The 16,038-nt window shown below is 48.5% G+C and overlaps 1 protein-coding gene across 1 annotated transcript in view; it reads left to right on the top strand.

The window, feature by feature from the left end:
* The first annotated feature begins 2 nt into the window (after nt 1-2).
* The window catches only part of LOC149341473 (semaphorin-2A-like), a 40,489-nt gene continuing 24,453 nt past the window's right edge, over nt 3-16,038 (top strand). Inside the window, exons 1-2 of the mRNA XM_089546669.1 lie at nt 3-693; nt 15,581-15,595. Coding sequence (XP_089402795.1) covers nt 366-693; nt 15,581-15,595 — 343 coding nt within the window. The 5' untranslated portion in view covers nt 3-365. The remainder of the gene's footprint in view (nt 694-15,580; nt 15,596-16,038) is intronic.

Genomic DNA, 16,038 nt, shown 5'->3' with positions numbered 1-16,038 from the left:
AATCAAAACGCCTGCCGTCACGATTTTTTTTTCCGAATTTAAGCTCAAGAAGCCCATTTACCACATATTCAACCATAGCTGTCACAGCTTAAAATTTGATCCCGTTTTTTTTTTTTAACTCAAATTATTCCCGCATGCAGTCTAAAAAAAATTGGAAACCACCCGACCGCCCGCGTGATGGCCAGTCTCTCTGGTTGGTGTGCGCCGTGTGAGGGCGACAAAAACAGAACGTGGCTCGTGACGCATGCAAAACGAAGAAGCGAAGATCGCAAGCCGACGAAGTCCGTGCCACGTAGCCCCCTGAGCCGTGACCACAAGGTGTCTGCAAGGTGTCCACTCGCTGGGTACGTTCCCCTGTTCACACTATGCATTCATTCGGGCGAGAACAAGAGGTGCGAGTGAGTCCCACCTGGGTGTCACCTGAGGAAGGGCCTGAGTCTTCTGCAGAGGAGCAGCTGCTTGTTCCTCTTTCTTCCGGGGGACTGTCGTCGCCTCACCATCGTCGCGCTGCCCTGGGATTGATGGACAGGGAAACCTGGGAGATGTCCTGCATGTTCGTCGTGCTCCTCGCCCTGGTGTTCGGCAGCGTCCTGGTTTCTGTGCTGGCACTGGCAGCCGTGCTTCCGCGGGATGACTCGGCCGAGACCACCGCCGACATCCGCCTGCCCATCATGGTGCCCCCCCTCGGCTTCAGTGGATCCGATATCATCGCTGCCGCCACCGACTCTGGTACGATAGGAAATTGATACACTCTGAACACGAATAAGCCTATATGGGAACAAACAGGAAGTAAGCTGTCCTCTAGAAAACTCCCTTAGAGGCGCAGGGTATTCCGTCCAAGTTCCGGAGTAGATTTCAGTCACTGAATATGTGTAATGTTTACTCTTGGCAGCTTAGGCACATTACCAGCGCAGAGTATAGAAACTTGATGCAGTTGGGGAGCCCTTAAAACGCGACATCGAAGGCCTCGGGGTCGGCAAATAGAGAAGATCGCAATCTCGGTTACAATCTTCGTAACTGCAAGAAATGCGCTTGTTTGAAGGGAAGAATTTGTTGCCGTTACCAACCGCAAGTATTAGGTATTTTCAGTGATGGAAACTTATCCCAGTGCTCAGGCATCATACCCTGTCCCGAAAATAAAAGTGCGCTAAAGGACAGCTCGCTCCTATTTTGCTCGTATATAGGCTAATTGGTGTTTAGAGTGTATATTTTGAGGCAGCCACTATGATAAGCTCATGGAAAGTTTTGTAGCCTGTTCATCAGTCGAAACTATGTGTATTAGCGTCAGAAGAGCACCTTGTTTAATTTTGCCGCCGCGGTGGCTCAGTGGTTATGGTGCTCGGCTGGTGACCCGAAAGACGCGGGTTCGATCCCGGCCGCGGCGGCTGAATTTCTTGGGAGGAGAAATTCTAGAGGCCCGTGTACTGTGCGATTTCAGTGCACGTTAAAGAACCCCAGGTGGTCGAAATTTCCGGAGCCCTCCACTACTGCGTCTCTGATAGCCTTAGTCGCTTTGGGACGTTAGAACCCATAAACCAAACCTTGTTTAATTTTGAATTTTTACAACATAGGTATATTCGCGGCCATTTGGAAAGCACTAGGTCAGTGCTGCTTAAGTACAGCTTACACGACGAAGACATCCCACTCGAAACGTCCCAGACCCCAAAAAGCATTCACCGACGATAGTTTATTTTTTTTTAAAAAAAGGGCTAGTTGGCGATTGAGTGATTCGATAATCATGATGTTCTCAGGCTTTATGGCAGATACCCACGGCGGGCGATTTTCCAGGGTGCATAGCGGATACAAACGCACTCATGTACATGGAGTGGAGTATTTGGGGTGTTGTTAGGCTAGAATTTGAACGAAAAAAAAAAGCTCTGAATTCTCATTCAAGCAGAGGAACCCACCTGATGTAATTATATAGTCATGGATATAATCCCACACTGGTTTCAGGGCATATCCCATGGAACTTTCCCCGAAGGAGAGGAGAATCTGAATAGAGAGTGGTTTCAACGAAAAATGCTTTGCTTATGTGAGCGCTGTTAAGTTTCCACGAAGAAGCAAAAGTTGGTTGAAGTTTTGAAGTTGGAAGATTTTTTAATCGAATGTATAACGCGCGGTACAAGGACAACCATTATTTTAGAATATTTATTTATTTATTTGTAACGCTGAGTGTGCCGCGCGGCATAAAACATGGTGTTAGTGACGAACGGTATAATACGTTACAAAAACGCTTGAAACCCGGTTGCGTGTAAAAAGTCACATAAGCTTCGGGCGTAAATGTTTTTTGTTAGCCACACGTGCAAACTAGAGTCATTGTTTGTAGACAGGCCTGTCTCTTGAATAACTCGAGCGCGCACCAGCGAAGTTCCTGGGCATGTCCACAGTAGGTGGTGGACATTGGTGTCGGCAGCGGGTGCCTCGCAGTGAGGGCATTTTTGCGGTGCACGAATCTTGTCACTTTGCCACTGGTTGCGAACTGTTGGCGTAAGGGCCACTCCGACACGCAGCCGCCTCAGAGAGACCTCCTCCACCCGTTGTAGGTTGGGGGGAAGGGGGTAGGTACATGGGGGAATAAGAGCACGTGTACGTCGCCTGAGGAAGGCTGAAGATGTTAGATGTGTCAGAAGTGGATCTGGTGGCAAAGAGGCAGGTGGAGTTTGTGGAACGTCAGTCACACGAGTATCATGTCAGGTGTGATGGTGTGGACATCTGTGCGAGCTTGAACCCATTGAATGAGTATAGGTGCCGGGTAAGATTTACAAGCAGCATGTATGGCCTGAGAAACCCGAAGGGTACCACGGACTTTCTTTACATGCTCCACAGCTTCTTGTGAATGGGTACATACGTGCACCTGATTATAACGAGGGTCGTCAGGTAAACCTGCTATGACATTTAATATCGCTTGCAGCTCCAGAGGAAGATATGATGAAGTGTCAGTAGAGTAGGTTGGCCGGCCGTACAGTTGAGGGTGTGTCGGGCTTATAAAAGCAGTTGATCCTCCTGTTGGGGTTATGGCGACATCTGTGTAAAGAGTACAGCTGTCATGTTGCGTAGAAAAAGCTTGTGGTAACGGCGTTGAGGAGAACTCCGACTTCTTATGACGAGCAGGCTTGTTTGGTGTAATGTGACAGTAGTCCCATGGAGGTGGTTTAGGCTCGAACATCGGACGAACAGAAACTTTCCGTGCTCTATTTGTTTGTCTCTGGGTAATTAAATCTTCCAGTGTGTTGAGCTGCGCATACTCCTGCAGCACACGTCGCCAGAGCTAGTGAAGTTGTTGGCGAACGTTGGTGATCGCATCATCGATGGCAGAGATCTCAACATGCATAGAGTGGGTTATCGGAGGAGATTCACCTTTTTTCCGCTGGGTACGAGAACCTGGCTTTAAAACAGAGGCATAGGAAGGGCGGACACCAGAAGGTGAGGGCAACGATGCTGGCAGTTTTTCAGTGTCATCCTCATCTCTGTCTGTCGATAAAGCAGCAAAACGGTTGGAGATCTTAACTCAAGCCTGAATAGGCGCAGCCAGACGACCTTTCTTTCGAGGGCATTTAGAATAAGTGATGTCGTGGTCGTTTGTTTTACAAAATGGACACGTGAATGAGGGAAGACCATCTGTTGGTGGTTTGGGCGGTGTCTTGCGATGCAGGGCACAACTTTTTAACGTGACTTTGTCGCAGGCACCGATAGCAGAAATCTGGTGCAGGACGGAAAGGGTTCGGATGAACGATTCGTCCATTGTAGAAGAATCGGGTGGGAAGTTCTAACGGCCCCAAAAGCAGGAGAAGAAATGTGCCTCTGTTGCCTAATCAGCGGGCATTAAGCACTGAATGGGTGTCGGAGTAGAGATCCATCACACTTCCTTTGGAGGCGCATTAGGTTCCAGGTCATAAATGACACATCGTTAAAGGCCGCGTCCAGATGCTAGGTATAGGCCTGCACAGGTACGCACTGTGACTCGCTGATATATAATTTGTCAATATGACAGATCTTTTCAGCATCGGCAAGTGATGCTATGACATTTAGAATATTTTGCTTGCACTTTTCTTTCATGTGACTTCAGTAATGAAAACATAGAATTGTCTGCATTTTCTTGGTTCAATAAAAAAACAAACAAAAATTGGCGCTTAAGAATTTTTATCACGAAATGCTTTTAGCTCCCGTTGTCGGCAGTGTGGTGACATGACGCCGAGACCGAGAGACAACATCTGGGCACTGAATTCCACTCATCCGGGCACTGAACCGAGAGCATCCGCGCACCGTACAAGATTTAACGAGACTCTCTAAGAGAGAGGGCCCCTTAGAGCAAGACGGGAGCTCCAGGGCGAGAAGGGCTTTGGGCAAAAAACTGCTTCCGCGCCGTCCCCAAGGTTGGCGCAGCGGTCCCACACTCACGCATGCAAAATACCGGCCGCTGGGCCTTCAGCTCATGACGTTTCCCCCTTTGGCAGGCAGATGTATACACGCTCCCGGAATATTCGAACGCGCTGCATATACATTCTTGTCAGGCCTGCATTGCGTCTCGTCGTGTCCGCGTACACTTCTGCATCGTCCTGCATTTCAATGCCGCCACCGTGACAGCTGCTTAAGCCGAGCAGTGGAGCCTGAGAGAAACCGAATACAGCTGACGAGGCAGGTCAGAAGAGATTCCCCAGACACTCACAGGAAACGATTGCGTCCACATGGACCAGAGCACAGTATGTGTGGTGTGGTGTGGTTTGTTGAACACTAGACCCATTTCAAGATTTTGACTAGTATCATCTACAACCAATGTGTTATGCCCGTAAACATTTCATGCTTACTCTACTCTCGGTTACGGGAGAGGCAGAGATTTTTACATCAACGGCGTTGAAATTTTAGCCAGAATAATTTTTACCGTTGTCATGTGTTGCTTTAGTTTATGCTAAAATATTGTAAAAGTTTTAAACAAAGTCATCATAATCATCATCAGCCTGTAGGCCACTGTAGGGGAAAGGCCTCTCCCATGTCTCTCCAATTAACCCTGCCCTTCGCCAGTTGCGGCCACCGTATTCCCGCAAATTTCTTAATCTCATCCACCCACCTAAATTTCTGCCGCCCCCTGCTACGCTTTGCCATCTTTTGGAATCCACTCCGTTACCCTTAAGGACCAGCAGTTATCTTGCCTTCGCATTACATGCCCTGCCCAAGCCCCCTTCTTCCTCTTTATTTCAACTAAAATGTCATTAACCCGCGTTTGTTCGCTGTTGTTTCTTTTTTTAGTACTCTCTTTGTTAAACCAAGTACTTTTTGGAAATGATTTTTACAGCGACCTATTTTTTCTCATTCAGATCTAAATCAAGGATCGAAGCCCTCCACATGAAAATCCGTGAGATAGCTCATTATACACAAACTTCGTTGTTTTAACCCAGGAATTTTAATTCGAGTAAATTTTCTGAGGCGTGAAAAAGTAACGGCCAATTTAGCGTGTCTTGGCGAAACGAGAATTAGGTGCGGTTTTCACTTCAATTTCGGTGTTTAGGTTTCACTCAATGGGACACTTAAGCTCCGCCTTAATGGCATGTTGTGATAGCTATACTAGGTTAATGCCTATGGATGCGAGATTGGTCATTCTGTACTTCACATTCATAGATTCCTGGGAGTCTTCATACCACTCCTGGCGCATTGGTGCAGCGGTTAAGCGATACACCACTGCCGTGCGGTGGCAGGTGCTGCCACCGCGTGAGACCCAGTTTCCTCATCTCTCACGACCAGTCATTAACTGAATTGCCTCCTGCAAGGGTGGACAGTTGAGCGCGTTGTGATGACGTCACAGGGTCGCGTAACCTAGGTGGCCATCCCAGGTGGCAAGTAGGCCACCTAAGGCTGGTTGTCCACATCACGGAGGGAACAGAAACGGACCTCAGACACAAAGGTTAAGCGGCTGAGTGTAAGAGTGGTGAGACATCAACATTTTTTTCAAGTCCGAAACCAGCCTCATCGGTCTATACTATCGAAGCATGTCTTAACTGCAGAGAGCGCGCATGCCACTGACTATTTCTCTAGAAAGCATATGCACGCTGGATTCGTGACATGGGGGCGCGTGTTTTCGGCAGCAAATGGCATTAAATTATGAGTTATCGTGGTTTTAGGTAGGTGTACCCTAAACCCCACTTTCGCCGCCGCGGTGACTCAGTGGTTACGGCGCTGGGCTGCTGATCCGAAAGACACGGGTTTGATCTCGGTCGCGGCGGCTGAATTTCGATGGAGGCGATATTCTAGAGGCCCGTGTGCTGTGCGATGTCAGTGCACGTTAATGATCCCCAGGTGGTCGAAATTTCCGGAGCCCTGCACAATAGTGTCCATCATAGCCTGAGTCACTTTGGGACGTTAAACCCCATAAACCAAACCAAACCAAACCAAACCAAACCAAACCAAACCAAACCAAACCCCATTTTTCGGTAACAAAATTTATTGAATGAAAGTAAACTATGGCAACTTGGAGGCCATTGTATTGATCAGAGAGGTATCACAGATGAGACGATGTGCACTGCGCTGTTTTGTTGATTTGTAAGCGCAGCATATCAGGAAATTGAGATATGCAAGACCCTGACTCATCGGCACTTCTCGCCAGCCCTCGTCCGCGTCGGCATTACATTATCATGCACTACCGAAGCCTCTCACATACATCGAATTCTAGGCGTCCAAGTCCTCCTCATTTCATCGGAAGAGTCTGACACCTGTTATCTCAATGAACAAGCTTTGGCCATTCACAGCTGCTAAACAAGTTGATTTAAACAGATCTGTTCCGGTTCGGGAGAAGGGCTGATTTTCGTAAAGCTGACGTTCGGGTGGTATATATGTTGCCGCGAGTGGAAGAAAAAGACGGAGAGCGATTGCGGCGCGCCGACGACGACGTTGCTGCTGGTGGACCTGCCTGTTTGTTCTGTGCTCCCTGTCTTCACCTGTTCTCGCCGCCGGCCTGTACGTCAAGCCGTGACATTTGGTGCAGGTGCTGGGTAACGCATCTCATGCAGCGCACCCCGCCACGTAGTTCGAGCCCCGTCTTAAGTCCTGGCCGTCGAGTTTTCTTGGAGGAGCCCTCGGTAGAAACTGAGACTCGCTCTAGCCGGCGTCAGCAAGGCCAAGCTCCGTAATTCGGACTCTTGCCCGAGGGATCGCGGACATCTAGGACAGCCAACGTCACCATGGCGTCCCAGTCACAACAAACCGACCCCACGATTTCGTCGAGGATCGTCTACGTGCCTGTCACTCCAAGGTCTGTCGTCCCGTCCCGTTCCGTGGCGATGGCCTCAATGATGTTGAAGACTGGGTCCAGCACTATGAAAGAGTAGCTCGACATAACGTGTGGACTCCCGACCAATGCCTGCAGAATCTGTACTTCTCCCTGGAAGCCACAGCGTAGTATTGGTTTGAGAACCATGAGGCTTCGTTAACATCATGGGAGACGTGCAAGAGCGAACTGGTACGCACGTTCGCGAACCGGCACCGGCGACAGCAAGCTGAAGATCTGCTCCACGCTCGCATCCAGGGACCCACCGAAAGCGTCAGAAGCTTCGTCGAAGACGTGCTGCGTCTGAGTGCCCGCGCCGACCCGCGGGCTACTGAGGAGAAAAAGGTACGGGCGTTGATGAGGGGTGTCCGGAATGACATATTTGGAGGCCTCATCCGCAATCCTCCGACCACAGTAGCTGGATTCGTCGCTGAAGCTACCAACATCGAGCACGCATTGGCGACAAGAGCCAGACACTTTCAGCGACTGAGCGCCCTTCCTGCCGTCTCAAGTCTTGCCTCGTCTGGCCTGGGCGGAGTTGGCCTTGCCGATGTTCGCGAAATAATCCGTGACGTCAGCAGCCCGCATCTGTCTCTATCGCGTCGGCCGTTCGCGAAGAACTGCGACACACGCTGGCACCAGAAGACGTCCCAATTGTAGCTGCAGCCGACCCACCAGCTCTGAGCTACGCCGCCGCAGTTCGTCGCGCGCCTCCCATCCATCGCCAGGATCAGAGCGCTCCAGATTCCGGCCTTCGACGCCTCGAGTTCCTGCACCCGTCTGATGCACGCCTGGGACCGCCGAGACGCAGGAAGACCGACATCTGGAGGACTGCGGACCGGCGACCATTGTGTTTTCACTGCGGTGAGCCTGACCACATGTATCGCTCCTGTCCATACCGCGAGCTTGGCCTAAGAGGTATTAACCGGGCTGATCCGTGCCCCCGCTACGGTGAACAGCCCCGCGACATACAAGATAATCTAGCAGAACTTTTTGCTGGGCTAGTTGGTCCATTCTGACATTGGTAAAAACAGCGCGAAAGAAGAAGCCCGAAGGCAAAACGAGGAAGTGACAGGAAAGAGCGCTGACTGACAACTGAATTTATTGAGCGAAACTCGCGCAATATATAGGAAGGCAGTGCCAAAGATAATCAGATGCAGTCAACGTCACATGGTGCAAAGAGCCATAAAAGCGATAAAAACAAAACAAGGTGAAAAGCTAACAGAGAACTGAATATCAAAAGGGGATGGTACCAAAATGAAAACTACACTCAATGACTATACACAGTTAATGTCACATGGTGTAAAGAGCCATAAAAGCGATAAAAACATAACAGGGTGAAAGGGCTAAAAGTCAGCAGAATCTCAAGGGGATGGTAACAAAAAAATACATGATGACTTAAACAGTTAATGTCACAAGGTGTAAAGAGCCATAAAAACCGATAAAACATCCATAGCAGGTAACAAGGGTAAAACCGATAAAAAATGACGAAATGGAATTGTGGAAAGAATAAAAACTAACTGAATGTAACAACGTATGGCTAAAACATGCACATACCTTAACAATAAAACGATGAAACAGTGACACTCAACGATTGAAACATGCGTAGTCAACAATAAAAATTTAGCAATGTTGTTCCAAAAAGGCAAGTTCACTCCTGTACAAAGATTTTGACGCGTCACTGACACATTCCAAGCCCTTTCTTTTTATAAAGAAAGCCTCCTTCAACTCCCGGGCTACGCTGTCTCTACTCCTATCAAGAACAATAGCGTCGTGTAATCGAGGCATGCATTTACAATCTTTGCAATGAAGCGCTAGATTAGAGCCAGTGCCTTTTTCAAGTGAGCGCTCATGTTCCCTTAAACGTTCGTTCAGGCACCTTCCGGTTTGACCAATATAAACTTTGTCGCATGTAAGCGGAATCTGATAAATCACACCTTCCCTACACCTGACGAACATGTTGGCATGCTTTACGCCACAGGTTTGCTGTCTTGGCTTTTCATTATTTATCCTGTGACACAACGTAGCTAGCTTGCAAGGGGCAGAAAAGACTACGGGAATCTCATATTTATTTGCAACCTTTTTCAAATTATGTGCTACCCAGTGGGAATACGGGATAACGGCAGGCCTCACCCTCCTATTGCTTTCCTGAGTAACGTTTATCTTCTTGCCTTTAACTTTCTGAAGCAGAGCTTCAGTCACTGCCGAAATCACAGTCTGCGGAAAACCTGCCTGTATTAACCGTGCGGTCTGCAGTTGGAAGCTCTCTTGCATGCAATGCTCGCATGATTTTGTTAGTGCCGATCCTAATCCTGATGTGGCTATGGCTCTTTTAACTGTTTTTGAGTGAGCTGACTCGTAGGACAACAGCTCTTTTTGACTTCGAGGCTTGTACATCCAACAGAATCTATCTCGTTCCAAGGAGAGTTCCAAGTCCAAAAACTGTAACTTGTTGTTTTGTGGAAATTCACAAGTGAATTCCAAACCATGGCTCAGTTCATTAAATGCATCTAGAATTTCATTTACAGTGGCTCTGTAAGCTGGTGCGTCTTGCTTGGTTAATACAACTAAAAAATCGTCGACATACCTGAAAACCTTTAATACTTTGCTCTTGTCGAACCTATCGTCCAGATCTTTGTCAACTGCTGCGAGAAAAATATTACTCAACACTGGCGCTACACAGGACCCTATACAAATTCCTTTCTTCTGTATGTACACCTGATTGTCAAACTCGACCACAGTAGCACTAAGGTAGAATTCCAACAAAGAAAGAAAACTCTCCATTGAAATACCCGCTGAATTTTGAAACAACACACCTTTCTTTTCAATGCAAGACTGAACAGCTGAGAACAACTCTTTGTGTGGAATGGAATAGAAAAGGTCCTTGGCATCTACCGAAAACACACTTCCAATGCCTTTGCAGGATTGAAAGAAAGCAATAATTTCCGTCGAGTTCTTCGTACAGAAGGGATCATCAACGACAAGAGAGTTTAAATGCCTTAACAGGTATTGGCTAATAAGCCTTTGGTAAGTGTAGCGCTCACTAACAATACACCGGAACGGAACCTCCTCTTTGTGAGTCTTTGCAGTAAAAAACATGCTAAGAGTCTTTTCTTTGCACTTACTTATAGAATTTGCCAACTGCTCCAGTTCCAAGTTCTTGCAGAGGGCGACAGCTCGCGATTTCACTTTACTCGGCTTGAGGTTCGTCTGAGTGAAGTTCTTTTCCACCGCACAGCGGGTCTTTTCTCCGTAGATTCCGGGCGGCACCACGACAAACCCTCCTTCCTTGTCTGATTGCAGTAACCGGAGATGTCTGTCCTTGAAAAAAGTGACGACGGTGTTGATTCCGGACCGGTCGCTTGGGGATTTCCTCGATACTGTTCTTGACAAAGCATCCACTCCGTCCAGCAAGCAGCGCTCACGGTTCTCCGGGGACGCTTTTCCAGCAATACACCTATTCAGTGACAGGTGCTCGTGTGCCCTAACCGTAGGCTCAAGGCTGAACTTCGGTCCTTTCACAAGAACCCTGTTTACTTCGCTTGTGATTTGAACATGCCCCAGCACCTTCACGAATCCGCTTCTCTGTTTCATGCTAGAAGCCTTAGGTGTGTGGTTCAAGATGTGGCACCACCGGAACTCTATAGCCTGAGCTGCACGTCGTTTATAATCGCGAAACTTCTTCTCAGCGACCCAATCAGGATGTTGGCAGTAGCAGGCGACACGCAAACCGTCATAAAAGAGTCGCACTTGCCTCCACAGCTCAGATCGTAGAATTCTACATATCCTCTTTACGTGGCCAAAAGAAGGCCGGACTGCACCGAAGAGGACGTTGAGGTCACAGGGTACCAATCCCTTCTTCATGCAGAACGTGATGTACCTGGCCCGGCAGGTTGACCATGTGATGTTGTTGACGAGGGCATCCAGTTGTGCCGTAGGAGAAGAAACACATAACGAAGGGCCCACTGTATAAGAAAGGTAATCTAGCAGAACTTTTTGCTGGGCTAGTTGGTCCATTCTGACATTGGTGAAAACAGCGCGAAAGAAGAAGCCCGAAGGCGAAACGAGGAAGTGACAGGAAAGAGCGCTGACTGACAACTGAATTTATTGAGCGAAACTCGCGCAATATATAGGAAGGCAGTGCCAAAGATAATCAGATGCAGTCAACGTCACATGGTGCAAAGAGCCATAAAAGCGATAAAAACAAAACAAGGTGAAAAGCTAACAGAGAACTGAATATCAAAAGGGGATGGTACCAAAATGAAAACTACACTCAATGACTATACACAGTTAATGTCACATGGTGTAAAGAGCCATAAAAGCGATAAAAACATAACAGGGTGAAAGGGTTGTTCTCAGCTGAGTTGTTCTCAGCTGTTCAGTCTTGCATTGAAAAGAAAGGTGTGTTGTTTCAAAATTCAGCGGGTATTTCAATGGAGAGTTTTCTTTCTTTGTTGGAATTCTACCTTAGTGCTACTGTGGTCGAGTTTGACAATCAGGTGTACATACAGAAGAAAGGAATTTGTATAGGGTCCTGTGTAGCGCCAGTGTTGAGTAATATTTTTCTCGCAGCAGTTGACAAAGATCTGGACGATAGGTTCGACAAGAGCAAAGTATTAAAGGTTTTCAGGTATGTCGACGATTTTTTAGTTGTATTAACCAAGCAAGACGCACCAGCTTACAGAGCCACTGTAAATGAAATTCTAGATGCATTTAATGAACTGAGCCATGGTTTGGAATTCACTTGTGAATTTCCACAAAACAACAAGTTACAGTTTTTGGACTTGGAACTCTCCTTGGAACGAGATAGATTCTGTTGGATGTACAAGCCTCGAAGTCAAAAAGAGCTGTTGTCCTACGAGTCAGCTCACTCAAAAACAGTTAAAAGAGCCATAGCCACATCAGGATTAGGATCGGCACTAACAAAATCATGCGAGCATTGCATGCAAGAGAGCTTCCAACTGCAGACCGCACGGTTAATACAGGCAGGTTTTCCGCAGACTGTGATTTCGGCAGTGACTGAAGCTCTGCTTCAGAAAGTTAAAGGCAAGAAGAAAAACGTTACTCAGGAAAGCAATAGGAGGGTGAGGCCTGCCGTTATCCCGTATTCCCACCGGGTAGCACATAATTTGAAAAAGGTTGCAAATAAATATGAGATTCCCGTAGTCTTTTCTGCCCCTTGCAAGCTAGCTACGTTGTGTCACAGGATAAATAATGAAAAGCCAAGACAGCAAACCTGTGGCGTAAAGCATGCCAACATGTTCGTCAGGTGTAGGGAAGGTGTGATTTATCAGATTCCGCTTACATGCGACAAAGTTTATATTGGTCAAACCGGAAGGTGCCTGAACGAACGTTTAAGGGAACATGAGCGCTCACTTGAAAAAGGCACTGGCTCTAATCTAGCGCTTCATTGCAAAGATTGTAAATGCATGCCTTGATTACGCGACACTATTGTTCTTGATAGGAGTAGAGACAGCGTAGCCCGGGAGTTGAAGGAGGCTTTCTTTATAAAAAGAAAGGGCTTGGAATGTGTCAGTGACGCGTCAAAATCTTTGTACAGGAGTGAACTTGCCTTTTTGGAACAACATTGCTAAATTTTTATTGTTGACTACGCATGTTTCAATCGTTGAGTGTCACTGTTTCATCGTTTTATTGTTAAGGTATGTGCATGTTTTAGCCATACGTTGTTACATTCAGTTAGTTTTTATTCTTTCCACAATTCCATTTCGTAATTTTTTATCGGTTTTACCCTTGTTACCTGCTATGGATGTTTTATCGGTTTTTATGGCTCTTTACACCTTGTGACATTAACTGTTTAAGTCATCATGTATTTTTTTGTTACCATCCCCTTGAGATTCTGCTGACTTTTAGCCCTTTCACCCTGTTATGTTTTTATCGCTTTTATGGCTCTTTACACCATGTGACATTAACTGTGTATAGTCATTGAGTGTAGTTTTCATTTTGGTACCATCCCCTTTTGATATTCAGTTCTCTGTTAGCTTTTCACCTTGTTTTGTTTTTATCGCTTTTATGGCTCTTTGCACCATGTGACGTTGACTGCATCTGATTATCTTTGGCACTGCCTTCCTATATATTGCGCGAGTTTCGCTCAATAAATTCAGTTGTCAGTCAGCGCTCTTTCCTGTCACTTCCTCGTTTCGCCTTCGGGCTTCTTCTTTCGCGCTGTTTTCACCAATGTCGACATACAAGACTACCTTCGACGTTCTCCATCACCGGTTATAGCTCTTCGCACCTCCCGGTCACCACCACCTCGCCGCCCACCATCCCCTTCTCGCGGGTCTCGCCGTGAGAGCCTTTCGCCCCTTCGGGAAAACTGAGTACGGCGGCGCCTGGAGGTGGCGTTGCCGGAGTCGCACGAAGCAAAGTACCTCCGCCTACGTTGGAATGTCCCAGCTCGACCGATGGCCACCTGGGAAGCGCAAACCATTTTGTAAACTCTAGCAATGTGAACATTCTGATCGACGGGCGCGACGTAACGGCGCTTGTGGACACCGGCGCCGATTACTCGGTCTTCAGCGGCAGTTTCTCTCGGTGTCTTCGCTAGGTTACCACCCAGTGGGACGGACCACCCATACGTACCGCGGGAGGCCACATCATAAACCCGGTTGGCAAGTGCACTGCCCGCGTCGAGATCCACGGTGAGACGTGCCCCGCCACATTCGTGATATTGGAGAATTTCTCTAAAGATGTTATTCTGGGCATGGATTTTCTCCGTGAGTATGGCGCCGTAACCGACATAGGGCAGAACAGGTTGACCATCCGCGCACGTTCTTCATCGCCAGTACCGCCCCGGGCCACAGGCTTTGCGATGAAAGTTGATGCCGACCATGTCCACTTGCCGCCGTTGTCGACAGTTTTCCTGCCGGTCCGATCCGATGCAACAGCATGTGGAGAAGGCGTTCTGGAAGGCAGTGTCCAGATGTTACTTACGCGTAGCATTGGTATTGCGCGAGGGGTCGCAAATGTTCAACGAGGATGTGCCAACATCTTCGTGACCAACTTCAGGAACGAGCCGCAGCACCTGACAAAAGGGTCAGTTATAGCCCAAATGGAAGAACTTAGCGGCGTTCGTGAAGCTGTTGCGCTGCCTACAGAGGCGGCCTCGCCCGAGTCACGAGACCCTACAACGTTGCCCCTGGATATCGATCCCAAACTTGAGCCTTCCCAAACACGCGAACTGCTCTCTCTTTTGCATCGGTACATTAACTGTTTCGCGACGACATCCCGAGTTCGCCAGACGCCCGTAGCCAAGCAACGAATTATTGTCGACACCGCAACGCACCCGATTCGTCAGCCGCCGTACCGCGTTTCCTTGAAGGAAAGGGAAACCATACAGGAGCAAGTGCGCGAAATGATAAAGGACGACGTCATCCAACCATCCAACAGTCCGTGGTCCGCCCCTGTAGTACTAGTGAAGAACAAAGACGGGACCCTACGATTTTGCGTCGACTACTGGCGACTCAACAAGGTGACCAAGAAGGACGTGTATCCATCACCACGCATCCACGACACCCTCGACCGTCTTCGTCATGCCCGCTATTTTTCGTCCATCGACTTGAAGAGTGGATACTGGCAAATTGAAGTGGATGAGCGCGACCGCGAGAAGACCGCATTTATAACCCCGGATGGCCTCTACGAGTTTAAGGTGATGCCGTTTGGCCTGTGTACAGCGCCCGCGACATTTCAACGAGTCATGGATACTGTGCTCGCCGGTCTAAGTGGCAGACATGCCTCGTGTATCTGGATGACGTTGTCATCTTCTCAAGCACTTTGGAAGACCATCTGGTGCGTCTTGAAGCGGTTCTTCAAGCTCTTCTGAACGCCGGACTCACGCTCAAGCCTTCGAAGTGCCGGTTCGCATACAGTGAACTGAAGTTCCTTGGTCACATCGTCAGCCAAGTGGGTGTGAAGCCAGATCCCGAGAAAACTGCTGCCGTCGCATCCTTCCCTCCACCGTCGGACAAGAAGACCGTCAGAAGCTTTCTTGTTCTCTGCGCATAATTCCGACGTTTCGTACGGAACTTTGCCCAGATCGCGGCGCCACTTTACCGCCTTACGAAGGATAACGTTGCCTTTGAGTGGACCGAGGAGCAGCAATCAGCGTTCCGCCAATTAAAACACGCCATTGCAACATCCCCCATACTAGGCCATTTTGATCAAGACGCCGACACTGAACTTCACACGGACGCCAGCAACAAATGACTTGGGGCAGTGCTTCTGCAATTCCAGGACGGCGCTGACAGGGTTATTGCGTATGCCAGCCGAGCTCTTTCACAGGCGGAGGGCAATTACTCGACAACTGAGAAAGAGTACCTCGCTGTCATCTGGGCTATCACCAAATTCCGGCCCTATCTGTACGGTCGCCCTTTTCGTGTCGTCACCGATCACCATTCGCTGTGCTGGCTCGCCAATATTCAGGATCCAGCAGGCCGCCTTGCTCTGTGGAGCCTTCGGCTACAGGAGTACGACGTCACCATCACCTACAAGTCCGGCCGTAAACATTATGATGCTGACTGCTTGTCTCGAGCCCCCGTGGAGCCGGCGCCGGGAGGCGAAAATGGCGAAGAGGACGGCTTCCTTGGGGCATTAGACACGGCAGATATGGCTGCTCGGCAACGCAGTGATCCTCAGCATGATCAGCTGATGGCGCACTTGGAAGGCCACCAAGCTGCGATGCCTCGCATTTTCCAGCGCATACTGCCGATGTTCAAGATAATGCATGGAACAGCAGCCCGAGGTCGTGGCTCCTTGTTGTGCCGGAA

Source organism: Amblyomma mixtum, chromosome 5 (assembly GCF_055824585.1).
Source record: "Amblyomma mixtum isolate Tamu chromosome 5, ASM5582458v1, whole genome shotgun sequence".
Lineage (NCBI taxonomy): Eukaryota > Metazoa > Arthropoda > Arachnida > Ixodida > Ixodidae > Amblyomma > Amblyomma mixtum.
This window is presented reverse-complemented; position numbering and strand designations above follow the sequence as displayed.